Genomic DNA, 27,590 nt, shown 5'->3' on the forward strand with positions numbered 1-27,590 from the left:
CACACGCTGGGGTTGGCGCCGTCAGGCCTGGCGAGCAGTGCCCAAGGCTGTGTCGGGGCCGTGTGGAGTATAACGTGCGCTGCCCGAGGCAGGGGCAATGTGGATTTATGCCACTGTTAGTGTTTCAGAAAGAACATGTTTCCTTCTCACGGGTAAGCTTTTATTCTTCTAGAATCTGAAGCAAGACAAATTCTAAGGGTGAGAACAAGGCAACTAGAGGGTAAAATGATCCTCTCCAGATGAGACCAGAGAACTCCACCCTGGGTTCAAGGTGGCCTCAAGGGGTCAAAGCAGAGGAAGCAAAATCTTCCTTAAAAGGTGGCATTCATGCTTCTCAAGGCTGTTCCAAAGTTGTTCGGATCTTCTCATTTCTGTTTTATTTCTGCTCGATGGCACCAACCACAGAGACCATTCGCAAGAAAGAAGAGTTTTCCTTCTTGCCAAGGTTTGGGTGGAGCATTGTATTTCTAATATTCATCCATTATCAGATAAAGAAAACATCACAAGGCCGCCAGCGGGGTGCAGGGGGTAAGACACTCACTGTCTCGCTCTCTCTCTCTTTATTTTAAAACTTTCATGGCCTTTGAAGCTAAATTAATTTGCTAAGCAAATAAGTTACATAACAATAAAGGAAATTTTAAAAGGACCACATCGCCATCGATCCTACCAACCTATCAAACCTAGTTGCATTTCAAGGCTTAGTTTGCAGGCCGTGGAACACAAGCATGTGTAGATTTTTAAATCATATTACCACTGTAGAGATAAAATGACAGATCTTTTTTTTTGAGGGGACAAGTTACTGAAGATTGAGCCCAAGGCTTAATCTAAGCAAGATATGCATCCTGCCACGGAGAAGCTTCCTGCAGGCAGGTTAAACCTTTGGCCTAAGACTGTACTGTCAGTCATGGTGCCCTCTGCATCTTCTTCATCTCTAATATGGAAAAATGTTCTAAAAACAACAGATTTTGTATAACACACATAAGTACAGAATGGAACAAGGTTATGGTCCCGTCAGTGTTGGACATTTCATGATTATTTCTTACTAAAATGCATACCTCTGGCAAGGTGCCTTTGTGACTGGAAAGCTAGTGGAGGTACAAAGAGTGTTAATCATTATTAAAATGAATTTTGCTTTCTAGAAGGCCTAACCTTTGTCATTGCATGTTGGTATTTCACCACAAAGCATTCGGCTCAGCCCGTTCTGGTGTTGGCGTCCACAGGCGCATCTTCTGAAGCTGTGCTTCTGTTTATTCACATTCATGGAGCATTTCTTATGTGTCACACGTGTCCCCGGCTAAGGGGGAGTGGGGGTCTCCACTTGCAAAGGGAAGACCTTGCTCAAGATGTAGTGAGTGCTGGGTGACCCTCAGGAGATGCTTCAATCATACTGAAGCCATGGGAGGCCCCACAAGGGTCAGCCTCTCACACGAGGCTGGACACCAGACAGAATTTTGGAAAAGGACTTTGAGCCGCCACATAGTGGCCAGACTAGAACAGACTGGGCTGGGATCTGGAGTAGGAAGGTGACACCGTGTCCCTTGGACATAGGTTTTTTGAATTAAGGATAATGACCATGACAAACACGGTGAAGATGAGCAGAAAGCGAGGTGCATATGACGGGGTGCATGGAGAGGCATAGTAAGTAGTGGCGGGCAAAGTAGTGGCAGGCAAGAGGGTGGGAAGGTCATTCTCCCTGGGGCAGACACAGGGTGGGGGCAGACTTCCAGATAGGTCTCCCTCCCACTGCCCAGCCCAGTCACGCTCTGGTTAGCAGAAGAACAAGGGACGCCTGACAGAACGGAACCGAGCATCCTGGATTCGGCCCACACCAGGATCTGCCTGAGGCCCCACGTCAGGCCCTTGCAAAGCAGTTAGTGACGTACCCTGGGCTCGGAGCTTGGCCAGCTCCTCACTCAGCGAGTCTTGGGACTCTTCCAGCTGCCTCCTCTTCTGCTCCATGTTCTGCATATAGTCTGTCAGGGACTTGATCTTGGCCTCGTGCTTCGAGCAAGCAGAGAAACAGAGAACAGGAGGCGGGAAGTGTGAACGGTTTGCAAGTAGTTACCAGGCTCGGACGTAACTGACGGGCATGTGGAATAGAGCAGGGGCCACCGAGTAACAAAACCCAAGCGGTGTTGAGTCAGCCCTCTCCTGACCACCCAGGCCCACCGGCCAAGACAGTTCTGCTTCTCCCAGACGCTTCTTTGCTTCGTGCCCCACAGACCCATAATCGTGCTCATTCACCGCCACCCGGTGAGAGCCCACGCAGGATTTCCTCCTCACAGAAAACTGCAGTGCAGAGAGGGAGGGAGGGAAGTGTCGGGGGCAGGGCCCTCCTCGGCATCTGCACCTCTGGATTCCTCACTTACGGCGTCTTCCTGCTTCCTGTCTTGCACATGCACCAACTGAGTGCCGCGTTTTCTGCTCTGCTCCCCACTGGGAAGCTCCCTGCAACTCCCTCCCGACACAGTGTCTGCAAGATCCTTAACTCGAGCCTTAATAGCCCCAGCACAGCTAACTTCTGCCTGATTCACCTCACCTATTCTTGCGTTTGCTCACCGGCTTCATGAGGATAGAGGGTGCATGACTAATCTTTGCGGAATAAATGAGAGCTCACTGGCTGCCAGGAGTCACTTCCAGGCAGCCGAGACCGGGCAGAAGAGCCCCGACCTGGCAGGGCTACTACAGATCACCTCCACGCAGGAGGACCCTGGGGCTCGAGCTCTCAGCTCGGGAAACAACCCCTGAGACTCGGGAGGCAATGAAAGCAGGCAATGTATGACACAGCTTTTTGCATTTTCACTGGAGATGTCTAGCAGATTCCTTAGATAATGTGACGGGGGGGGGGGGGGAAGGGAAGCCAATATTTCTGTTACTGTGGGACCCAAGGAGTGAACGAGAGCAGCGCAACTTCACTTCACACTATTCCATGGAAGAGTACGAAACAGTGCCTAGCGGCAAATGGTACTCACTGCGTATGTGGGATACCCTCACCCAAGTACTCTGTAACACTCAAGCATCCAACTGGTCCTGACTCTCATGAGTTAGTATGATGAAGACCCGGGCAACTGAGGTCCCATTCTGGGTCCCACGTTTAAGAGCACCCCACTTGGCTGTACCCCATCCCACCTGGCTAAGAATTCACTGACTCAGGGAGTACACCCACTGGAACCCACATCCACCGCCAGCCCACACACCATGGGTGAGGACCAGGGCTCTGTCCCTGGCATCTGCACTGCTCTCAGGGCCCGAGCTGCTGCCTCCATCATCCACATCCACTGACACAGTGACAGCCCCGGGAGAGGACACTGTGTAGCAGGGGCCGGGGCGCTAAGGAGGAAGGAGCAGACAGCGGACTGCAAGCCAGAGAGTCTCTGCTCGTGATCGTGCCAGGGCCATGCAGGTGACTGGGAAATCACACTCTAGGTGCACTGGGCCCTAATATTTACCAGTCCTCTCCACGCCTATTAATTATAAAATGTCAAATAGTTGAGCAAATACATAAGTGTAAGTTTCATCCATCACAACTATATCAGCCATATTCCTCTTATGTCTGGAGTCTCGCCTACAAGAACGCACATTCTATATAGCTGAAAAGCATAGCAGAATTAAAAATTAGCATCTTTCTTTCTACTTTATACCGTTGCACCTTTCAAACTGCTAGATTTTATAATTTTTTGGAAGTGCCCTACATATCCTTCTACATCATTTTATGTTATAGGCTATTAATTGATATTTGAGTATTTTATTTCATTATAACACGGCCTAGTACTGCATTCAACAACTTGTGTCTAAGCTTTATGTGTGTGTGTGTGTGTGTGTGTGTGTGTGTGTGGTTTGTTTATGGGTTTGTTTGTGCCACATGCAGTGCTGCTCAGGCTTCCTCATGTTCATCCCTGCCAGGGATCAGGGGACCAGATGTGGTGATGCTGGGGATCATATCCAGGTCAGCCACATGTGAGGGAAGCACCGTATCTTCTGTACTCTCTCCGGCCGACAGCCTTTCATGCTTTTGATGATAATACCATGTAAGTTGAAAAATATTTCATTTTCTTTGCCAACAAAAGATAATATAAGTAAAATTCCTGGACCAAGATAGGTTTGTGTTTCTGGGTTTTAACTTCCAAGCAGCTTTTCAAAAGGACTGACTAAATTATACTTTCCCCAACAATGTATGCCGATCTCATAATCTCAGACAAGCATCAAATAATCTTTTAAACTATGTTTTATTGACTGTATTAGAAACCTGTTTCCATTTGCATCTGATAAATCACTAAGATGAGAAACAAGGAGATGGGAGATGTTCCTGTGAGAATGTATCACTGTATTTAAAACTAGACTCAAATGAGGTGGTACCTGTCTCACAACATTATATGATACAATGCTCTGAGTTTTCTCCAAAGAACTTCATTGGTCTAATGACTGGAGTAAGGTAGTCAGCAGCTCAAACTGGACCCTTAGAGAAACCGCAAATTCCAAATTTCTGGTGTTGGTGGCAGACCAGTGCCACTCACTCTAGATTGCTGCTTTCTGAAATAATCCAACTGGAATAAAATGCCATCATGATGTGGGGGAGCAGCTTGACTAACCAGCCAACTGATTCCCGGGGCCTAAAAACCTCACAGCAAGGTTCCGGATTTAGACATACAACTTAAGAGATCCCGCTCTGTCATACATAGGAATCATGAGTTTAGACAATGGAGTAAACCTTTCAAAGTCTCAGACTTTCATTTGAAAAATGAGGATTGTGGTAAAATCTGCTTCCTTGAGATTCGTTTTTAAGATCAAGGGATATAATACATGGAAAGTGCTTAGCACCCGTAAGACCTACAGTAAACAGTCAATAAAATGTTACCTGCTACAGGTATAAATAGCAGGAGTTTCTGTTTTCCCAGATTAAACGGAATCTGGGGTAGACTTTAAAAGATGCTGGAATGCTGCTTGGCTGACAGGTATTTGAGAGTCCACTGATTTTTGCCCATTATGTCTCTCCCTATAATAGCTAAGTCAGAGACAGCTAGAGGGAGGTTTATATATCACCTGTTTTTTATGGCAGGGGGAGGTGGGAGAGGGGAGGCACACTTGGATATGCTCAGGGTTACTCCTGACTCTGCATTCAGGAATTACTTGTGGTGGTGTGGTTGGAAGACCGTATGGGATGCCCGGGATCAAAACCAGGTTGGCTGCAGCATGCATGGCAAGCACCTTAGCCGCTGTGCTATCTCTCCAACCCCAATATTTTTTAAATTTTTTTAATTTTATTGAATCACCGTGAGATAGTTACAAGCTTTCATGTTTGGGTTACAATCTCACAATGATCAAACACCCATCCCTCCACCAGTGCACATTCCCCACCACCAATATCCTGGGTATAACCCCCTTTCCCACCCTCCCCCTGCCTCTAAGGCAGACAATATTCCTCATACTCTCTCTCTACTTTTGCCAACCCCAATTTCTAAAGGCATTTTCATGGCCAGGGAGTAGTACAGGGTGAGGGTGGAAAAGCCCAGCCATATTCAATCCCTGGCTTCACTTGGCCTTCCAAGCATCACCAGGTATGGCCCCGAAGGTCCCCCCAAACAACAGCCTGGATGGCCCTGGCAGTCCCCAGCACTGCAGAGCCCGAGAAGCACCACATTTTCAGGGCCTCAGCGTTGAATCAATGGTGGAACATCACTGGGAGAGGCTCCCGGCAACCTCCCCCCCCTTCCGCCCACCCAGCCCCAGGCATTGCTGAGGAGCCCAGATATTAAATTAAGGGGTTCTTGTATGATTTGCACAAAACGACTGAGTCCTGAGAATAAGCCTGGGCTGTCACTGGCTAGGGAGGCCATGGACAAGTCTGTGTAAAGCCAAGTGCCACAATGCTCCCAACTGCCACCATCAGCTACAGGGAGGGAACAGAGCATGAGAGGAGGAGGAGGAGGAGGAGGAGGAGGAGGAGGGCGGCTACCTGGGAGATGAGCAGCTGGCAGGCTGCCAGCTCCCGCTCGCTGGCGTTCATCTTCCTGTTGGAGTCCATCTGGGCGCTCTCCAGCTGCTTGCTGCGGTTCACCAGGGACTTCACTTCTGACTTCATCTTGCTGATGTACAGCCGGGCCATGGTGAACTCCTCTTCAATGACTCCGTTCACGTCCGCTAGCTGTGCACACAAACACACACACTCAGCCTCGCCCCCCCATTTCCAAAGGTCAGGGGACCCCCATCTCCAGTCCATGGATTCTCAAGCTGTCTGTGGACTCCTGGTTAAGAACCTCTAACCACAGAACCAGACGTTGGAAACACTACCCGCTCAGGCACAAGCTCTTGGGGGAGCTCAAGTCAAATTTTCAGAGAAAAAATTCTAAGTAGAAAAATATATCACTTTACAAATACTGGTGTTGAATTGTGAGTAATAAGTGATGCTGGGTATTGGCGAGAATGACGCCATTCAGTTGTGTACTGTCTGCTACCAGCTTTTAGGATGAACACGCACAACTCTCAAAGGTTTGCTAGAAAAAAAGATTCTTTGGTGGGTGAATGACAAAAGTGAGTTTTGGGTGTAGTGTGGAACATCAAGAGCACTTTTTCTTGGGGCTGGAGCGATAGCACAGCGGGTAGGGCGTTTGCCTTGCAGGCGGCCAACTGGGGTTTGATTGCCAGCATCCCATATGGTCCCCCGAGCACCACCAGGAGTAATTCCTGAGTGCATGAGCCAGGAATAACCCCTGTGCATCACCAGGTGTGACCCAAAAAGCAAAAAAAAAAAAAAAAAACTTTCTCTAAGTAGAAAAAAAAACTCTAAATAGAAAAAGATGCCAAGTAGAATCCTAATGAGGTTTTTCATGACATTGAACTTTATTAGGATCAAAGATATCAAAGAGGAAAAGTCATGAGTGGTTTTTTAAAGAGAAATAATGTTGAAGTGGTGTTCTGTTCAATTCCTTATGCCATACATCTCTAGACCAGAGCTAAGGCCCTGTCACTCTAATGATGACTAAGACCTACAAGAATTCAAAGCAGCCAGAGTCAGAGAGTACAGAGTTTAAACATTTGCATAGTATCCTGCCAACCCCAGTTCGAATACCCAGCACCACATATGGGTCCCTGAGAACCAGCAGGGGGTCACTCATGAGCAGAGCCAGGAAAAGCCCCTGAGCACTGGGGGGCATGGGGAGAGGTAATAGTCCAAAATTCTCTCCTCTCTCCCCATCCACCCTCCTCCAAAGGAGTCAAATCAAAATTTAAATCCTGTTCTCTATAGTCTGGCTCTTCAGGGACAGATGAAGTTTCATCTCATGAATATGCATGAGATAAATATACTTATAGGTAAGGCTTGAAATAAATAACAAACAATACAAAATGAATTATTTCAGCTCTGCTTTGGGGCAGGGGCTGGGGTTCGGGATGGAAACATCCCAAATACGGTGGTGGGAGATTGGTGTTTTATGGGGGGGGATTGGTGTTCGAATATTTAAATATAATCAAATATTATGAACTACTGTATAAAAACTAAGTTAAATTTTTTAAAAAGTATTTTCTACAGAGACCACAATTGAACATCAACAATAACAACTTGCCATTATAAACAGCCTTTCTAGAAAAAGGTTTTCCTGTGTGAGTTCTCATTACCACCTTTCTATATTTACCCTGCCTCTGTGTGCCTGTAGGGACAAGGAGAGGTGAGTGGAACTTATTAAGATCTGATCACTGTATCACTCTATCACTGTCATCCCGTTGCTCATCGAGTTGCTCAAGCGGACACCAGTAACGTCTCCGGTTATTGTTGTTACTGTTTTTGGCATATCGACTACGCCACGGGTAGCTTGCCAGGCTGCCGTGCGAGCGGGATACTCTCGGTGCTTGCCAGGCTCTCCGAGAGGGACGGAGGAATCAAACCCGGGTCAGCCAAGTGCAAGGCAAACCCCCTACCTGCTGGGCTATCATTAAGATCAGATAACCATTTAAATCTACCTGGAAAAGACCGATTTTAACATGAGCATTCCTGCAGGATTTCCTATTAGGATTTGAAGTTTCATAGTTCTATGGGGGTAGGGGACAGACGGGGGACTGAAGCAATATAGCTGGCACAGGAGTGCAGAGAAACATTGGCAGAGAATACCTTCAGGAGCAGGCAGTGTCTGAAGGACTACTGACCCCAGGTGAAAGGAGCAATGCATAATTTGGTCAGCCACCAGGGGGCATCCTAGCACCTCAGGAGAAAACCAGCCTTATCCAGATTACACTACAAGGATTTCAGCTCTGATTTCCCGATGTTCCACACTTCCCTCAAAAGCCACTTTTCTCATTCACCCACAAAAAATCTTTTTCCAGAAAACACCTGAGAGTTGCGAGTGTTCATCCTGAAAGCTGGTGGCAGATAACAAGTACAGGACTCGAGCACGCTGAGCACAGGATCCAATGTCACCATTCTCGACAAAACCCAGCATCATTATTCATAATTCAACAACAGTGCTTGTTAAGTGACACTAGTGTCAACTGACGGAGAGTCTATGTTACCGGTAAGGGATCTAGAAGCATCAATCTCTGAGGCCATCGTAATTGAGTGGGGGTTCTTCCTAAGCCGGGTCTCTGACTGCCAGGGATTCACCAGCACACAGGGCTCCACATCAGGCCCTAGAACCCGAGAGCCTGGCGGATCGCGCGGCTCAGCCTGCGGCACAGGGATGCCCTGAATCGTGGTGCAGCTTTCCAAGGGGAAGAGATGCGCCATTTGCATGTGGGCTTCAAACCATAACCAACGCCGTGGACAGGAAGACACAGCCAAAGCCACAGGCAGGGAACGATGGGAAAAACAAACCCTCTCTTCTCCCAGTCTGTCCTTCCACTTTTTTTTTTCTTAATGTGGGTGTGCACCAGTGATCCTTCCTAAGAACTGCACTTAACAGAGCAGCACTGAAGGTATCAGAGGGTAGTGGGGGTCCATGGGCAGGAGGTGGTAGGGTAGAGATATCCTGATAGCAGGCACGTTGAGCTCACATACATCTGAAGAAGTGTGAACTCATGCTATTAAAAATATATACAATGTTGAGCCGGAGCCATAGCATAGCACACAGCGTGCTTGCCTTGCATGTGGTCAACCCGGGTTCAATCCCCGGCATCCCATATGGTCTCCCAAGCACTGCCAGGAGTGCTTTCCTGAGTGCAGCGCCAGGAGTAACTTCTGAACACTGCTGAATGTGGCTCAAAAAGAAATATATATATATATATATATGTATATATATATATATATGTATATATATTATATTAACTCAGTTACATTAACTTAATTTAAAAAAATAACCTGCCAATTTCAAAAAAAAAAAAGGTGTGTTTAAAGCCCAAATTCCATGTCAACTGGGAAAAGAAAAAAAGAAAAGGCAATGAGAAAAAACAAAAAAATGATACTATTTCCAAGGTGAGATCACAGCATATTCTTTCCAAACCATAAATATAACTTCTTTAGGGGTGAGGGGAACACACCAAGGGTACTGAGGAGCTACACCCAGCTGTGCCGTGGTTGGGGCCCCACAGTGCTCAGGGGACCTGTCCTGCCAAGAACTGAACCCAGTCATCCTGCAGGGAAAGCATGTGCTCAGGCCTCTGCGTTCTATCCAGCCCCACAGAAATATTAATTTCTGAAGTCTATTTTTAGCCTAGAATACAAAAGAGAGAGAGAGAAAGAGAGAGAGAGACTTTGCATGTCTGATGAGGTATTTAAAAATAATAATAAGCCAAACAAACTGGGAAAAAGAAAAAAAAAACGGAAAACCATCCAAACAGACGGTTGTTCACTGCCAAGGTTTCTTAGCACTTGAGAATTCAGATATTTATCCCAGTGGGTGCAAATCTTTCAGTGATTCCAGTTATTGTTATTTCAAATGAAGGCTCCGAGCTGGTGGCAGGGGGTCCGTGGTCCAGCCAGGACACTGGGGCTGGGGAGCAGGTCAGAAAGGCAGGTGCTGGCCTGTCCCTTTCACCTGCGTGTGCAGGGGCTGGGGAGTCACCCTCCACCCCACACACACCCCACCCACTCCATGTCTCTAGAGCAGAGGGGTTGTGTGGAGAGCACTAAGCACCCCTGGGCAAGGACACACCTCGGCAGGAGACTTCCCATTCCAGGGCCTGCGAGCCGGGGACGGCCCCAGGAAAGGGGCACTGAAAGGCAGCCAATCTGATCCCTCTCGTGCTCCTGATTCTCAATGCCCTGTTTAGTTTGCGGCAGGTTCCCGAAAGCCTCAGTTCTACGGAATGTGGAAAGCAGCGGCAGGCCGGCGCTCACTCACAAACCCGGACAGAGCCGCCAGACGCTCGACTCGCCCTGGGCTGGCCTCATCTCGCCTTTCTGACCAAACGAAACACCGGCCTGACATGGAAAATGCTGAGAACGAACTGAGCTGGGGAAGGACAAGCTCCGATCGTATTGCTGCCTTGGAACAAAGACCAGCAATGCATCTCTCCCCCTCGCTCCCTCTCCCGGGGAGATCTTCAAGGAAATGAACAGGATATTTTCGAACCAAAAGACAAGCTCACAGCAAAGACTTTCACGGCCTGCTCATTTTCTCCGATCACGATACCAACTAAACCATCAGAACCAGTAAGGACAGTGTCTGTAGGAGTGAAAGTACATTTAACTAAAGAGGAATCGCACCGCAAAATTGATGGTTAACACAATGAAACAGTAAGTGATGGAATCAGAGGAAATAATGGCAAATCATAGATCTGGTAAATTAGTAATCACATAACGCTTGGCAAACCTCTACCAAATTAATCAAAATTGGCCAGAGAAACTAATAGGTCCCAAAAGGACACAGAAATGGGCAACAGGTACAATGAAAAGGTGATTGATATCACTGATCATCAGGGGGAAGATAAAAAAATCAAAAACCACAATGAGTGAGCACCACAGACTGGCTAGAATGGATATCTTCAAAAAGGTGAGAGAAGTAGATCTTCAGTGTTCTACACACACCAAAGACACAGAGGCAGGATGGAGGTTATAACTAGTATTTTAGTGGTCAGCATTTCGCAACATATGAAAGCAAGCAACACATCAATACATTGAACACCTCAAATTAACAGGAAGTCAATATTAATTGAATCTCAACAATGCTAGGGAAAATCTATCTACCCACTGTGAGAGAGGCAGTTTGGGAATGATTATGGTGTTTGCCTTTCATGCAGCTGACCCCAGTTTGATCCCTGCTGCTATATATGGGCCCCTGAGCACTACCAGGAGTGATCTCTGACCACAGCATCAGAGTAATCCCTGAGCATTGCCAGGTGTAGACTATACTCTTTCCCCTGAGAAAAAAGTATACCCACAACTAGATCTAGAAAATATTTGCGTGTTATAATTTCTGACTTAAAAATCCTTTGATTTAAGGCAGAGAGTAATCTATTTCCCCCATGATTGAGTCATACAACAGAAAAAAAGAACAATGATTAAGCATATGATGCTCTATAAGTGAGAACTGTCAATGAAATAGCTACTTATCAATGATGTTAACTAGGACATCTAATGTCTAGATTCCAAAAATATCTTGAAAACATCCTTTTAAGTATTTAAAGAGTCCCAATCATACTTCAGATTCCCAAAGGTAAAGTTGGTTTTTTTAAATACCCAAGCACCCAGACACTCCTTGATTTCATTAGCATTTTTCATCAGCTCTATTTTAGAACTCAGCATAAAAATACCTTCCTTTCGCGTTAACAGCAGGCATCAGAGCCCCATAAATGAACATCACCTTCAAATTGCATGTTGAAGGGCCATTTAATCACCCAAAGTCAGAAATGTTATTGTTCAACACCAACCAGGGCACATGGCTTGAAAAATTAAACCCTCAGACATAAAACCCTCAAGACGGATTATCACAGGGCTGATCCTACTCTCTGAGAATTCTGTGCTAGAACTAGATTTGTTCGCAAAGATTCTCGAAGCATCCCACTACGATACAGGTTCCAAGAGAGAACGGCCGCGTTTATAAGCAGTTACATTCTCAGATTCTGCAGCTGTTATATCACCCAGGAAGGACTTTCTGGATTTCCCTGAATGTTTATAGACAGAAGGGGTTTAGGGATCCTTCTCTAGCATTTAATAATCTCAACTTAAAACCTGTGTGTTCCCACAAAGCAGACTGATATAAATGCCAGTGTCAGCCAAGACAGGGATGCAACTTTGGGGAAGAAAACTTAGAACATAGAACATAATGCACCTCAGTATGCCTGGTGGTCCCCTGGCAGCCCCCAGACTCAGTGAAGCTGAGCATACCCTATCACTGGTCTGGGCACTGACTAGTCTGGCCCAAACACTGAGCATCACCAGGAATGGCCCTTGGGTCCCCTAAGGACTGTTTTGGAGTCTCAAAAAGGGGCGGGGAGAGTAGGAAAAAAATGGACCCTTGACTTTGAGAGGCCATAACACCAAACCAACTTCTAAAGTTTTAATAATTATATTTTAAAAAATCATTGGGGCTGGAGTGGGTAGGGCATTTGCCTTACACGCAGCCAACCCAGGTTCGATTCCCAGCATCCCATATGGTCCCCCAAGCACTGCCAGGAGTGATTCCTGAGTGCAGAGCCAGGAGTAACCTCTGAGCATTGCCAGGTGTGACCCAAAAAGAAAACAAAATCATCTGGAAGTGCAGAGAGCCTGTGTCTGCAGGAGACTCCCAGGAGGGCAGGACACAATCCGCTCCTGGCGCAACACCCCATATATCTCACACCAGGAAGAATGAGACGCGGCTTTATTTTTAAAGTCATAGCTAAAATTCTAGCCCCTTCAGCCATGAGCTTTCCTCACTCATACTGATTGGTTGAGGAATTTTCACTCTGTTGGATGCTCATGGGAAAAAGGAGAAAACACAATTTCTGAGACGAACTGTTGCTTAATCTCTTAAATTGCTAACTCTCTGACGCTGATATGCAAAGACATATACAAGAAATAAACCAATTCATATAAGATGAACAAAGAATTGTGTTCTGCTTCTCTCTCTTCTCCCTCTCACCTCCCCCTTTCTCCCTTCCCTCTACCTCTCTCCCTCTCCCACCCTACCTCCACCCCACCACTGCCTCTCTCTTCAACCTAGTGTTTCACACACAACCACACAACCACAAACCACCTGATTCTGGCATTCAAGTACCACCTAGAACAGGGCAGGTGTTAAAGAACAATGCTGAGCATTGGCTATCACAGAAAATAAAACACAGATCCTGCATGCTTCGAATCACACACTAAAAAGCAGGCAAAGAAGGAAAAGGGGCCGACTTACAGTTTTCACATCATTGGTGCCAATAATCCCACCTATCTCTCCCAAATCCTTCAGCAGCAAGTTGAGGATCTCCGTGGCCCTCTTCTTCTGGTGGTTGCTAAGCTCCTGTAGCTGGCTCAGCTCTCTCTGTGTGCTTGTCAAGGTAGTCTAGGAAACACATTGGAATGACAGATTTAAAGGGCTGCCCATCAACTGCACATCTGTAAGACATGGCACAGAATAGCCTAGGGTGGATGGAGATCTGCTGTCGTTTCGTAAGATCCCAATGTAAACGTCCTCTGAAGGGCAACTGTGGGACAGTCTTAGGGAAGAAGAATTTCTCTGGGATGGATCTGCTACACGTCGACCTGCCAGATGGCAATTCTCAAGTCAGTGCTCTAAGCTCTGTTTTGTTTTTCATCAAAAGTAAAGCATAAAAGGAGCCCTTAGTTGGTGGCATCTTCCTACCTACCAGAGATCTGATTTCCGTTTACCTTCTCTTGGGTCTAAATCTGCCTCTAAGTATATCTACCTCCCCCTTCCTCTCCCCACAAAAACCTGGTTCCTGTGTCACATCCAATTCCCAGTGTGATTTCACCATAATAGATGGGTCTACCAGTCCCCAAGGAAATTAATGAATTTAGAAAACAATTTAGAATGACCTCTAATTCTTGCAGTGCAACTGAGTTGAAAACTATTAATCTCTCCAAAATGAGTCGAGTTCAACACTAGGTGGTGCCATGCTGTACCACAAAGAAGCTCCCTTTTCTCGCCAAACATTAACCAACCTCTCTCATCCCCATCCCGTGTGTGTGTGTGTGTGTGTGTGTGTGAGTGTGTGTGAGTGTGTGTGTGTGTGTGTGTGTGTAGGGGGGGAGAGAGGAGGGGAGTGGGAAGTGCATTATACTTTGTTTATTTTTACAAAGTAGAAGAGCTGTACTATGGAAAACATGGCAATGTTTTGAGATGCCAATAATACTAAAGTTTAGTTCAAAGAAATCCTGTAACTCTAACCCCCATGAGCACCACAGTTAAAAATATAATGAACATCAATATATGGAAATGGGAGACTTACAAAAATAAAATGTGTTTGGGGCAGGAGCAACAGTACAGCGGGTAACATGTTTGCCTAGCACATGGTCAACCTGGGTTCGATCCCCAGCATCTCATATGATCCCCTAATCACCACCAGGAGTAATTTCTGAATGCAGAACCAGGAGTAACCCCTGAGCATCACCAGTTGTGGCCCTCAAAGAAACAAACAAAAGTCTAGAACAGTATTTGTCCACTGGGGGGCCAGATGTCTCCTTGTGGGACCCAGGATGCTCCAGGGGGGCAAAGGTCTAAACCTGCCTCTAAGTGTATCTACCCTCCTCTTCCCATAAAAGGGATCACATAAAAAAGGGGGCCATGGCAGCGGCTAGGAAGGACAGGTGGGCCAAAGGAAGGAAACAAGGTCAGAATGAGGCCTCGGGTAGGAAAAGGTGTAGACAGCAGGAAGCAGAAAACTCTGAGCCTCCCCCTGTCCTGAGTGACGTATGGGTATGGTCTGCCCCTGATTATTTCAGCTTCTCAGCGCTTGTTTCTTTGTGTGTAAAATTCATGGATGTCACAGTTCCCATCTCGGGAAATGTTCTAAAGAGCCTCCCTCTGTGCACCGAGCGTATGGATGTGAAGCATTTTCCATCGGCCCTGGGGTCAGCGGATTAGAGAGCCCCTGCACCATCTGCTCGTCCAGGATGACTGGCTGTGCTCCACAGAGCAGGCTGGGCACGCTCCCATGCCAGCAGGCCACTGGACCACGGCGCCAAGGGCAGCTGCCCGCAGCCCCACCACTCCCGCCACCGTTCCCCGCCGGAGAAGGACAGAACGTACTCGCCCTGGCGCCGGCCACCTTTCCAAATGCCCACAGCCCTGTGGCTGCACACAACACACACCCGGTGCACAGAAGCTCCGCGCTCATCCTGGAGAACACTGCCAGCGAGGAAACGTGCAGAGTGATGCCCACGTTTCAAACAGGGCAGCGAGAACCCAACGCCCACTGAGACAGCCCAGCCCTGGGCGAGGACACAACACTCTAGAGGAGACTGTGATTTCTTCCCAGACACGGCAAGCAAGAGCAGAATCCCTAAAATCCTTCCTGCCGCTGTAACGTTGTGGGATACACTGACGGATATTGTGGCAGACACTATGGTCTGTGCTAAGAAGCTTCCTAGAAACTGTCATGAATTTTCACAAAAGTGAGATTAAAAAAAAAATGATGCCATTACTAGCATTCCAACAGCTCAGGAGACTAATATTGTAGAAGGCCAAGTGGCCCACTAAAGTCTGATTAGTTGTGACATCAGTTTGTTCACCGGGAAGTGGCTAACTCCAAAGTTCTGCACTCGACTCTCCACAAGGCATCTCCTCGTGCCGGCAGTGTTGGAAACCTCCCAGGTAGAAACAATTGTGCGATGGAGTTGCAGGACCGCACACTCAGATGCCACCTACTGCTAAGGAGTTCAGTGGCTGGAGGCCCCCAGAGAGCACCCAAGCCCAGTGCTAAAGCCCCCCTCCAGCCCACCAGCCTCTCCCTCCTGATGGTTTCAGTCAACAAACACCAGCATCAGTGCGGAATGGCAGCCCCCTAGATACAAATGCGCCAACCGTTTTCTGGGCCAGCTCATCCGCCAGCTGCTCGTTGGCCCTGGTCTTGTCCTCCACTTCCTGCGACTTCTGGTCATAATTGACAGCCAGCTCCTCCAGTGCCTGCAGCACTTCTTTCACCTCATCCTTTGCCGCCTCGTTTTCAATCTGGAGACGTGTCAGCTCCTCTTGGATCTTCTCGTAGTCTCTTCGAGTGGAGGCGAGAAGCTGGTGGGGGAGGGGAGAATGACAGAGAACAGGAGACTCTCATGTGGCAATGCTGATATTCTGGGCTCGAGCCAAAATCAAGCGATTTTTTTAAAAACAGATGAGAACCACAAGCTGGGAAAAACCCAGGATAACTGGAAACCCCCGCGGCATGGTCCAGATGCTAAATTTTAAAGTGGCACGATGAAAGTATGATTTCCAACCTGTTTCGGGCCGGAGAGAGAGAGTACAGGAGGTAAGGCACTCGCCTTGCACACAGCTGAGCCCAGATGAAATCCCTGGCACTCATATGGCGTCTCCCCGGGACCACCAGGGGTCACTCCTGAGCACAGAACCAGGAATAGCTCCCGAGTCCATCAGGATGCCCACCCCAGTGCATAACAACAAAGGAATCTTTTTCTTCTTTTTCAGTTTAAAGCTACCATGGTTTAACTCAAACACTTGATGACACATTATGAGTCACTGCATTCTGTAGATGGCTGCCTATTCCACACGCAGAATACAGCAGGGAAACAGCCATTTCCAAGAACTGTAATACCACTTACATGTTTTTTCAATAGTCAAGGTTCCTCATTGGAAAAACAGTTGATTTCAGAATCAACCAAAAGAGTACAAGAGGGCAAATATCACTCGGTCTTATCATTTGGCGGGGATGATAGAAGGATGCTGGCCAAACACCGACACAAACAAGAAGCGAATGCCCGGGCTTGTGGGACCTCTCATTGTCTCTGTGCCTATGCCATTTCCTAAGTTCCCTGCAGTGAACAGACATTGCCTTGCATAGGCAATAGGATTCACCTGCCTACAAAGGCAAAAATGATTCCCGGGTCCAGGGAAGTATTTCGGCTGGGGCAGCCTCGCTGCCTGAGAGCAAAGAACAAAGAGGAGGCAGCTGCAGAAAGGGGTAAGGAAATCTGTGTTCGCAGGAAGGCTGGGACTGGAGCCATGAACTCCAGTTCTGCAGTAATTGCATCCCACGAGCCAATCGATAGCATTTTAGCAACAAAGCAGAAAGCACCCGACAGCACAAATGGAGAGAGAGTACTGAGAGGGTCCTCCGCAAAAGAACTGTGAATCATTTAGCGTTGATGGATTGGCTGGCTGGTCCCTGCTCAGGTTCCTGTTTGTAAAATAATCCGAAGAACCCAACGCAATAAAGACATTTGTTGGGGCTGGAGCAACAGCACAGTGGGTAGGGCGTTTGCCTTGCACACGGACAACCCAGGTTCGATTCCCAGCATCTCATATGGTCCCCTGAGCATCGTCAGAGGTAATTCCTGAGTGCAGAGCCAGGAGTACAGGAGTAACCCCAGTGCATCACCGAGTGTGACCCAAAAAGCAAAAAAAAAAAAAAAGACATTTGTAAAGAATTAAGCCCCAGCTCGAGAGACACTGCCAACAGTTTGCCTCCTTTTCTTTTTCTTGCATCCCAGACGCACTGACGCAGCACTTGGACCCCTGATCTCTTGGCTTACATCACCTTTACCTTCTTCCCCCAATGCATATAAAGAAGTGTGAGGACTCAGTGTAGAGCTGTCTTTCCCAAAGAGTGGGACAAAAAAATAAAAATCCCAAAGGACTGGAATGATGCAGGGGTGGGGTGATAGGAGATTTGGGGATAACTGGGGTGAGGGGCACTCTGTTGGCTTGCTTGAGGGAAAGGAGATTTATGGGGAGGCAGGGGGTGATACTATACACATTTTTCTTTTTAAAAAAATCAAATAAGTTTGGGGAGCTCTGGACTGTGTACCAAAGATCAAAGCTGGCTGATTTTCAAAACGAAAAAAAGCTCAAGGGTAGGAACCCAGAGAGGTGGGCATTGGGTATGAGTAGATGCTGCTTTGTCCAACTACCAACCTCCTTTATCTCGGCTCTTCCAAGGTGGCAACCAACTACTCACTTTCCAAACCACAGAGATATTAAGGATTCACTTTCTAATTTCAGCCCAAATCAGCTCCAAATAGGCAATGAAAGGTTTTCTTCTAGGAAATTTTCACGTGATTCAGTGATTTTTTTTTAAATGTATGTTTTCCAAAAAGCTAAATTTCTAGGACATCAGCAATAAAGAGTAATAAAAGAACTTGGTACAATTTCTTCTTGCGTTCTTTACCTCATCCTGATCCAACATCTGCTGCTTCAGCTTTTCGGCCAGCTGGCTCTGCTGGTTAATTTCATCATCCTGAAACGAAACACCATGTTAAATTATTTTTGGCTATTTATGTCATTTTTGATATCCTACATTCCTAATGACAGTCCAATGCCAGAATGCTACCTATAAGCTTGTCAATAAGACAAATAAGATTAATGTCTTATTAACATCTCTTTGTCTTATTAACAAGAGTAATAAGTGTGGTAGCTCTTATTACTGAAGAAAGTTTGATTCTGGGATCTTGATTTGGCTAAACTCTTCACACCTTTCTCAGCAGATGAAGCAGCTCAATACCCTGGGAAATACAACCTCCCGCATGTCTGACCCACTTACAGTTCACAAGGAAGCTAGAGAAATAAGGTCTTGGAAACCAGAGCGACTTTGGCATGCCTCCTCCAGATTCAAATACATTAACCGTGAATTCCAAGCTCAAAAAGTAGAAGGGAATGAAATTCTAACTATCGGGACTGGAGCGATAGCACAGCAGGTAGTGCATTTGCCTTGCACGCAGCCAACCCAGGTTTGAATCCCAGCATCCAATACGGTCCCCTGAGCACAACCCGGGTTTGAATCCCAGCATCCCATATGGTCCCCTGAGCACTGCCAGGAGTAATTCCTGAGTGCAGAGCCAGGAGTAAGCCCTGTGCATCGCCAGGTGTGACTCAAAAAGGAAAAAAAAAGTCTATCTACCTACACTGGGTTAGAATTCAATATGTAAGGGCCCCAAATTATCAAACACCTCAGTGACCAGGAGTGTTGCCACCGGACCAGAGAGACCAATTTTTCCACTTCAAACTGCTCAGAGAGACTGGTAAAACATTTACTGAAGAATTAATCTCGGCATTGTCAGAAACAGAAATCCCTTCTGATTAGAAGTTAAATTTTCTTAGGAGTATATTATTTTTAAACACACACACACACACACACACACACACACACACACACACCCCAAACAGCAAAAAGTCAACTGAAGGACTTCAGGGTACAGAAACATAAAATCAGCTTCCATGTCCCTGCAGCGGGAGAGGACTGTCCCACTGAGGAACTGGCTCTAATTTCCTCCCACTGCTGTTGGCACCAAAGCCAGCGTCCGCCCCTCCCTCATCATCCCTGAGCCTCCCTGCTCCCAGGTCTGTGCCCCTTTTCCTGCTTGCGACAAAACCTGGGCCCGCAGAGGGTTCAGCAGGAGTGACCAAGTGTCCCTGTCTTCTCCCTGACATTCCCGAGCTCAGTGCCGTCCTGAAGCACACCCTGGGAGGGGCGACAGCTCGGCTTCCCCGTCGCTCCCCTTAAACAGGTGAAAGGCTGGTGTGTGGCTCCTGGGCTCGGTGCCTCCCAGCTGGGCGTGCGGATGCCCCCCAAGCAGGGGGCAGAAAACCCCGAGACACCCACAACCTGTAGCCCCGGTGCCTCATCGGCCTGCCTCACAACACCGCTGGGCCGGGTGCAAAGGCACACGCAGGCCTGAGAAGCCACTGATGAAATCCTGGGTCCTACAAAATACCCAGGGACCCTTCTCCCCCCGGCCAGCTTCTGGGACCGAGGACATCAGAGGGCTGCAGACGAGCCCGCACTCGGTGCTCCCACTGCTGGACTGTGCAGAATTCCACCAGCCCCCCCCCCCCCCCCGCTCCGCCACTACTCTGCAGATTTGGGCCGTCAGCTTCCAGCAAGGACTTGGAGCCAATGTTCCTCGGCACATAAATATTAAACAACTTTACATAAAAGACTCAAGAGGCTGAGCATGGGGAAGCAGCTGTCTCTTCCCCGGGGACATGGACGCATTAGCAATGGCTACAAGGTGATGGAAAGCAGAGAAGAAACACAGCAGAGGAGACACTCTGTTCTCACGCTGTGATCACTCCAGAGCTGAGACGCAGGCTTCCTCCCCCACAGGAGACAAGCGGGGATGCACGACTTGCTGAGGGACGTGAGAAATCCTGCGTCCCCCACTCCTAGGCAGGATGGAGATGAAGACGAAGAACAGGAGGGCACGACTCACCTATTCCAAAGACATTTCCAAAACGACACTTACATAAGCAAGGTAATGAAGATTCTAGGCATTAGCACAATCCAGTGATTTTTTTTTTACAAAACATTTTTCAAAACCTTCAGAATAAAGATTAACTGCGCAGTCTGTACCTCTACACTCTAGCAAATCTCTCAGAACAAGTTCACACAAGCTCCTTCTGATGCCATTAAGAAGGAGTCCACAGGCAACGAATTTTCAAAGCCCTTTTCAAAACCAAAAATATTCTTGTATTTGAATTGCTCGGGGCCTACTCCCAGCTCTGAGCTTGGGGGGATCGGGTGATTCTGGGAATCCATGCCTCCCACTTATGAAGCGCACCCTTAGCCCGCTGAGTGATCCCCCACCCCCGACTCAAATTTTCTTAAATATGAAGGCGTTGTCAGTGCGCACATCTAAGGAGAAAGATGTTTTTGGCTGCAGTGGCTACCACTGAGAGAAAGGTCAGCTACATGTCCACTTACACTGGACTCCACTCCCACGGCTCGCAGCAGCCGGCAAGGAGAGAGCTGAGCGGTATACGGAACAGTGCCGACACCAGGGCTGCTCCTCTGCCATCGCTGCTTCCCTCCCGCCCCTGGCCACCACCTCTGAGATCATGTACGAGCGGGCTCCTCCCTCCTTGAGACAGGGAAGAGGCAAGGAAAAGAGGAAGAAACTCATCTTTTCTGAGCATCTGGGAAGCACTAGAAGCTTCCAGCCCCAACTGGCATCCTTCTGAAATGACAGGGGAGCCATCCCATGCAGGTGGGAAAAACAGCTCCAGCAGAACAGGCCTCCCACACCCCACCCCCAGGTCCCAGCATTATCGTTTGCTTTCTTTCAGTTTATCTGTTTGGGGGCCACACTTGGCAATGCTCAGCAGCACCTTAAGGGGCACAGAGGTCACTCCCAGTGATGCTCCAGGGATCCCATCATCCCAGGGGTCAAGTCTGATTCCACTGCACTCAGCCCTTCGGCCCTGTATCAGCATCATTAAATTATAGGTGGCCTGGGAGGTGTGTACTCTCCCTTACACACCACTGCACAGGGTGACTTCCTGTCCTGAGAGTCTCCTGCCCCCGGAGAGGCAGCACAGAGAATGGCAGGGCAGCTGGAAAGAGACTATGCTTTCTCCAGCGGCATTCTAAAGAGATTCCTTGGGGCCAACGTGCTCCTCATTTAGGCAACTACAGTCAGCCTGAGAGTTGGCTCCACAGACAGCAGCACTGTTTAGTATACCAGGGGCCTGGGTTCCCTCCCTGGTACCACATGGTTGACAAAGCACCACCAAGGACAACCCCCAAGCACCAAGAGCCCCTGAACACCTGGAGTGACCCCACCCCCCAAATCAAAAATAAGTAACTACATAAATTTTGTTTTTACTACATAATTTTTTTTAAAAAAATAAAAATAAAGGGTTATAGGGGCTGGAGCAATAGTATAGCAGGTAGGGCGTTTGCCTTGCATGTAGCTGACCTGGGTTTGATTCCCAGCATCCCATATGGTCAGTCCGCTGAGCACCGCCAGGAGTAATTCCTGAGTGCAAAGCCAAGAGTAACCCTTAGCATTGCCTGGTATGACCCAAAAAGCAAAAAAGAAATTAAAAAAAAGAAATAAAGGGTTATAGTAGAAATAAGATGAGGATGAGCACTGGACTGGGTACCAGGAGATAACCCTCCCTCCACCCTGCCCAGGGTGGGTGAACTCATCTATGCCTAGATCCTTTCAGTTCTGTCACTCATTGTGATGATGCTATGTTCCAACTTGCATACTCTCTCTAAAGAACCACCACATCATTAGCCTGGTGAGATTACGTGAAATTTAAGAGGAAGACAAATAGCATGATGGCAAATAAAACATAGCTGGTGGTTCTTAGATGGAGTTACTTAAGGTAAAGACACTATCTCTGTGCCCTTGAAGGCTGGAGCTGTGGGGCTCATTCCTCTCACCTTTCAGCGTCACATGGCAAATCTTTCCTTAAAATGTGTGCTTCCCGGGATTTTCAAAACAAAGGGAAATGGCAGGACCTAAACTGTCTTAGGCTGGTCACCAAGAGGTAGCACGCTAGGGTGCCTGGCAGTACCAAAGCATGGCATTTTGGTATCTCTGAGCTCATCCCCATTCACTGTCTTTCAGACTTGGCTCTGTAAGTCTGAGATCAATGAAAGCGCCTCATGCCATCAAGGTAAATGATTCCAGTTCCAACCCTGAGGAACGTCTATTCATAGAGACAGATTAGAGAGCCAGGTTATCTCATCCAAGTCTATTTTGGGGGTTATAAAAAATTGAATCCATCAGTTCTAAAGCACCAGGGGAAAAAATCATAGCATGCTCAAACAATAGCGTGCCTTTGGAGAAATCAAGAAACTGCGTAGACTGTTAACTTATTATTGATCTTTTTCTTTTACTTTGTTTAAAGTTTTGCATAACATGTCTGGGTCAAAACCAAAGGGCAACAGTTTGTCAAGTGTCTCAAAGCAATTCTCCCATGCTCATGGGCTCAAATATCTTATTAAAGTCAGCTGAAGAGGAGGGGGACCCCAGTTGAATATTGCGAATTCGTAGAGTCTCAAACACAAAGCAGGAGGTCTCTCTCTCAGGCCATCATCCCATTTCTCGGGAGAGGGGAGACAGGCCTGAGCTTCGCCCGGGCCAGGAAGAGCAATGGCCACGTGGATCTAACAAAGCCACTTTCTCCAAGTCTCCAGGGGGTTGAGCTTAAACCACAACAGAAAAGATTTGATCAGACCAAATCCACCAGGCCAATGTGCCATGCTCACATGAAACATGAATTGAATTTCCCATCCCCTGGGGCTCCTAGCCCAGCTTCCACAGGGCTTGAGTGATACACCAGCAATCCGAAAGCCCTTCTTCTAGTCCATCTTGCCTCTGAGCTGACTCTCCAGACCCCCATTGGCCGGGACCTCCCTACACCGCATAGTGGAAATACTCCATTTAAGAGCACGCCTGCGAGGCTGGAGCACAGCGGGGAGGGAGTTTGCCTTGCACGTGGCCAACCCAGGTTCGATTCCCAGCATCCCATATGGTCCCCTGAGCACCGCCAGGGGTAATTCCTGAGTGCAGAGCCAGGAGTAACCCCTGAGCATTGCCGGGTGTGACCCAAAAAGTGGGAAAAAAAAAAGAGCACACCTGGGAAAGCGCCTGAGTTCTGGGCAAGCGACCATCAGGTCTGACGCCACACTATCAGCTCCACATCCAGTCTCAGTGCCACAAACAACACAACACTGAGTTTTCAGAATCACCACCCGTGCCCCGAAAGCTGGGGCTGCTATTGACTTCTCCAGAGAAAGCCCCGAGAAGCAAGGAAAGGAGAATCCACAGAGACCACCCCCTACTCAGTGTTGCACCATGTTCCATTTCTAGATGACCCTAGCATACAGCTGTGCACACTAGCCACGCACCACCCCTGCACTCCAAGCTCTACGATTCTGCCAGAACCGGGTGTCTGCATTTGCCTGATCCAGATCGGGGAGAGACCTAAATCTCCACTTGCAGCCCATACTGGCCCTTGGGACTCAACACTGGGACTCAGGCAGGCAGGGCAACTGCCCCTTCCGACTCTGAGCCCGAGCGAGCCCTCTCAGCTCCCAGGAACTGACCTTGTCGTCCAGTTGTCTGTAGAGACTGGAGATCTCGTCGTCGTATTTCTCCTTCTCCTCCACGGAGATGCCGGCGACCACAGGGGCGATGTTGTCTATGATGGGGGTGTTATCACAGGGCTCCAGGGTCTTCTGGTCCTTAGCACTGATCTGCTCCTCCTCAGGCACCGCCTCCCCTGCAGAGGGTGGCAGAGAGAAGGGGGGGCAGGGTGAAGAGACTCAGCACGCAGTGAGCCACCACACTTGGTGGCTCCCGTGGAAACGACAGAGGGCAGGGAAAGAGCTGTACACAGTCAGAGCTTATATTTTCTTTTTAATTGAAAGAGGATGTTGTTGCTTATTGATCAAAACTTGTCTACAAGAGAAGAGGATATAGAAGGCTCCCCCGGGGGGCCGCCTCCACCGGGCAGGCTGCTTCTATCACCACACGCTCGCCTCAACGAGGCCCCGAATGTTTCCCGTGCTTCCCTTTTATTGAGGAATACGCCGGGCCTGACTAGAATCTTCTCCCCAGTGATCGATTCGAAGGGAAACAGACCTCAGAGGCTGTCTAATCACCTATTAATTAGGTTTCCGTTTCATTAACAGCAACAGTCAAATCAGGCAACAAATTCGCCATTGTTGAACACAGCACAGCAGGGCGCCAGCCTCAGAACCTCCATCTCTGGGTCTGAAGCCGACCTCAGGGCCAGCCTGGGCCCGGCTCCCTGCCCGCCACCGCTCTCACACACCTCCCACTACCTGTTTCTCTCAAAGGTCAGAGATCACTGGCTGGGCTGGAGAGGCCAAAGAGAACCAAGTCCTTTGACGTCAGGTAGTCCCAGGAGAGAAAGAACAGTCAAGCCTGAAAGCCCAGGCCAGACTCTGCAAAGCCACATCTCGGCTGCACGTTTCGTCCAGAGGAAATGCAACCAAGTGAAGTGGGCAGGGTAGACAGAGGTGGGGGGCTGGGGGCTGGGGGAGGGAGAGGGGTTGGGGGAGCCCCGGCGATGATTTCTTGGATAGAAACAAAACCAAGATGGGATTTTTAAAAGTCACTAGCCTGAAAGTATCACTGTAGCACTGTCATCCCGTTGCTCATCGATTTGCTCGAGCGGGCACCAGTAACGTCTCCATTGTGAGACTTATCGTTACTGTAGTTGGCATATCCAATATGCCAAGGGTAGCTCGCCAGGCTCTGCCGTGCGGGTGAGATACTCTCAGTAACTTGCCGGGTTCTCTGAAAGGGGCAGAGGAATCAAACCCGGGCTGGCCACGTGCAAGGCAAACACCCTACCTGCTGTGCTATCACTCCAGCCCTGAAGTAGGAAAAAAGAATTATGCTGGGCCTATTTTGTGGACCCAGAAACGGAAGCCTGATAAAACTATCTGGTGCCACCACCACAAAGGCTGGACTGCCCCCCTCCCCTCCCCCCCAAGGGAATCTCAAGCAGAAACAAAGGGCTGTGTTAAGGACACAAAGGTTGGCCACTGAAAGTTTCAAGCACTCCCCCTGGCAGAGCCACAGCAACCGTCTCTCTTCTTATCTAGGTAGAAAGCTCCCCCCTCCCCCCCCATAGGCATATTTTTGGAGCAAACCTCGAAAACCAACTCTGCAAAGGCAAGCAGGGGGCCCCCATTCTGGGGGGTGGGGGGATGGGGGTGGCCCGCACCTCCCCTGAGATGTGTGCTCTTGGCTCTCCCCTCTAGAGAAGCCTGTCTCCTTTCGCGGATGCCTTATCCTCTCTTCTTCCTCCGACGTCGCCTCTAAGTAAAATTGTTTCACTTCACTACTCGTCTCCTCCTGAAATCCTGCTCGGAGAGGGAAGGCAACAGATCCGGGAAGTCTGTGAAAGATGTAAGACTGACTTTCCGTTCCTGCAAAGAGCAACTGTCCTCGTCCCAGCCTCGTTCCCATGGATTCTCAAGAAGTGGGACAGCAGGGAACATTTTTCCAGTGAGGCAAAACAAAGGCAACCCAGATGTGATCTGACGACCTCGTGGAGCTAGATGAGACGCCACATCCTTACCATGCAGGGGCTCCTCACAGACTCTTGTCCACCCCACACTTCCCCAGGCACTTGTCCAGCGGACGGGGACGGGTAGGGAGGGGAGAGGCAGATTTCCTTCTCTCTCACCCGCTTCACAAAAGCCACATGCAACACACTTCTGACCATGCAAAATGGGGACACGGCAATATCCTCAGGGAGGCCAATGGGAGTCCCACGCACAAAAAAATTAATTCTCTGGCAAAGACAGATGCCTAAAGAGCCTATGGAAAACCTGTGACCCAAGTCTCTCAAACAATGTCTTGGGAAACACCCGAGTCAGACATGCTTTTCCTTATCATGTTTGCCGTCAATGTCACACGCAGGCAGCCAGTATCAGTGACTGAGAGAAGGGCTGCAAGCCTCACTATAGTCCATGGCCCATAAAATCCATTTTGTGGAAACTCCTCCACAAAACTGTCCTAAACCAATGGAATTTCTTTCCTCCCCACCCCTCAAATCCACCTCCCCACCTCACCCCCAAATACAGAAGAGCCAAGGTCCTAATTCATGGCTTCCTGAACAGTTTATCCACAACTCCAGAGCCCAGCTGAACATGATATACATGTATCTGAAGGTAAATAATACTTTGTGATGATTCTCTTTACTGTTTGACATTGCAGTATCGCATCAATAATCACAGAACACATGCAGGCCTCCACATCAAATAAAATCAATGACCACACTTTTGGGTCACAGTTCCATCTGAAACAGCGACTTGAATCATCAAAATCTGGGATAAATGACCACTTTTCTGAATCAAAGGGAACCAACATCTTCTTTAAAAGCTCAGTAAGAACTGAACTGTGCTGGCCTTTTCCTGAAACCATTGACCTGAAACAACAGCAGAACATCAGCAGGACCTCAGAACTGAACCCAAACCAAACCCATCTCTCATTCAAATCCAATACCTCGTGTAAAGCATCCATCAAGATCAAGGGCCTCAGTGTGCAGACTGGATTCCATCCAATCACAAAATACAAGATATATATATTCTCAACAGGCTGCTAAATCCATGGGCTATGAAAGCAGTACCACATTCCAGTTCTTATGTAGTAATCTGTGTGTGTGTTTATATTTTTCAAAATAGGGACCACTCCTAGTGATACAGGCCTGCCAGTCCAGTGCCAAGGCTCGAAAGCATCCATGAGAGACCTGGTAGGGGCTAGAATAGGATCTGCACATCTGCACATACCAGGCATGTACTCTATCCCTCGAGCCATCTCCCTGGCCCTGTGTGTCCATGCATCCTCGTCTAACAATAGAGTATACACCCTAACTTAACAGCGCTCTCTCACCCCTACCCTCCCATGCTGTTCCTTCTCCAGAGAAATTCACCATGATTACATGAGTTATCCCCCTGTGGGGATCACTTCTCACTTTTCAGTTCTAGCTTCTAACTCTTTGGGGGTTGGGAGGTGAGGGAGCCCCACCCAGCAGTGTTCAGGGCTTACTCTTTGCTCTGTGCTCAGGGATCACAGTCCTGGTAGGTTTAGAGGCCTATCAGGGGTACCAAGGATCGAACCTGGGAAGGCCACATGCAAGGCAAAAGCCCTTACCTGCTGGACTTCTCTCCAGCACCCTCTGTTGGTTTTGAACAGAGACATTCAGTACAATATGGATTTAATTATCCAGGGAAAGCAAGATGAACAGAACACACTAACTATGGTGGGGACCCTTCAAAGCTGTGGTATGACA

At 48.3% G+C, this 27,590-nt stretch overlaps 1 protein-coding gene across 1 annotated transcript in view; it reads right to left on the minus strand.

The window, feature by feature from the left end:
* The window catches only part of KIF5C (kinesin family member 5C), a 196,112-nt gene that overhangs the window by 37,943 nt on the left and 130,579 nt on the right, over positions 1–27,590 (minus strand). The window contains exons 12-17 of the mRNA XM_055130099.1: positions 23,866–24,041; positions 18,196–18,264; positions 15,879–16,085; positions 13,251–13,397; positions 5,954–6,142; positions 1,884–2,001 (exon numbers count right to left, since the gene is read on the minus strand). Of these exons, the coding sequence (XP_054986074.1) occupies positions 1,884–2,001; positions 5,954–6,142; positions 13,251–13,397; positions 15,879–16,085; positions 18,196–18,264; positions 23,866–24,041 (906 nt within the window). The remainder of the gene's footprint in view (positions 1–1,883; positions 2,002–5,953; positions 6,143–13,250; positions 13,398–15,878; positions 16,086–18,195; positions 18,265–23,865; positions 24,042–27,590) is intronic.

This window comes from Sorex araneus, chromosome 1 (assembly GCF_027595985.1).
Source record: "Sorex araneus isolate mSorAra2 chromosome 1, mSorAra2.pri, whole genome shotgun sequence".
Lineage (NCBI taxonomy): Eukaryota > Metazoa > Chordata > Mammalia > Eulipotyphla > Soricidae > Sorex > Sorex araneus.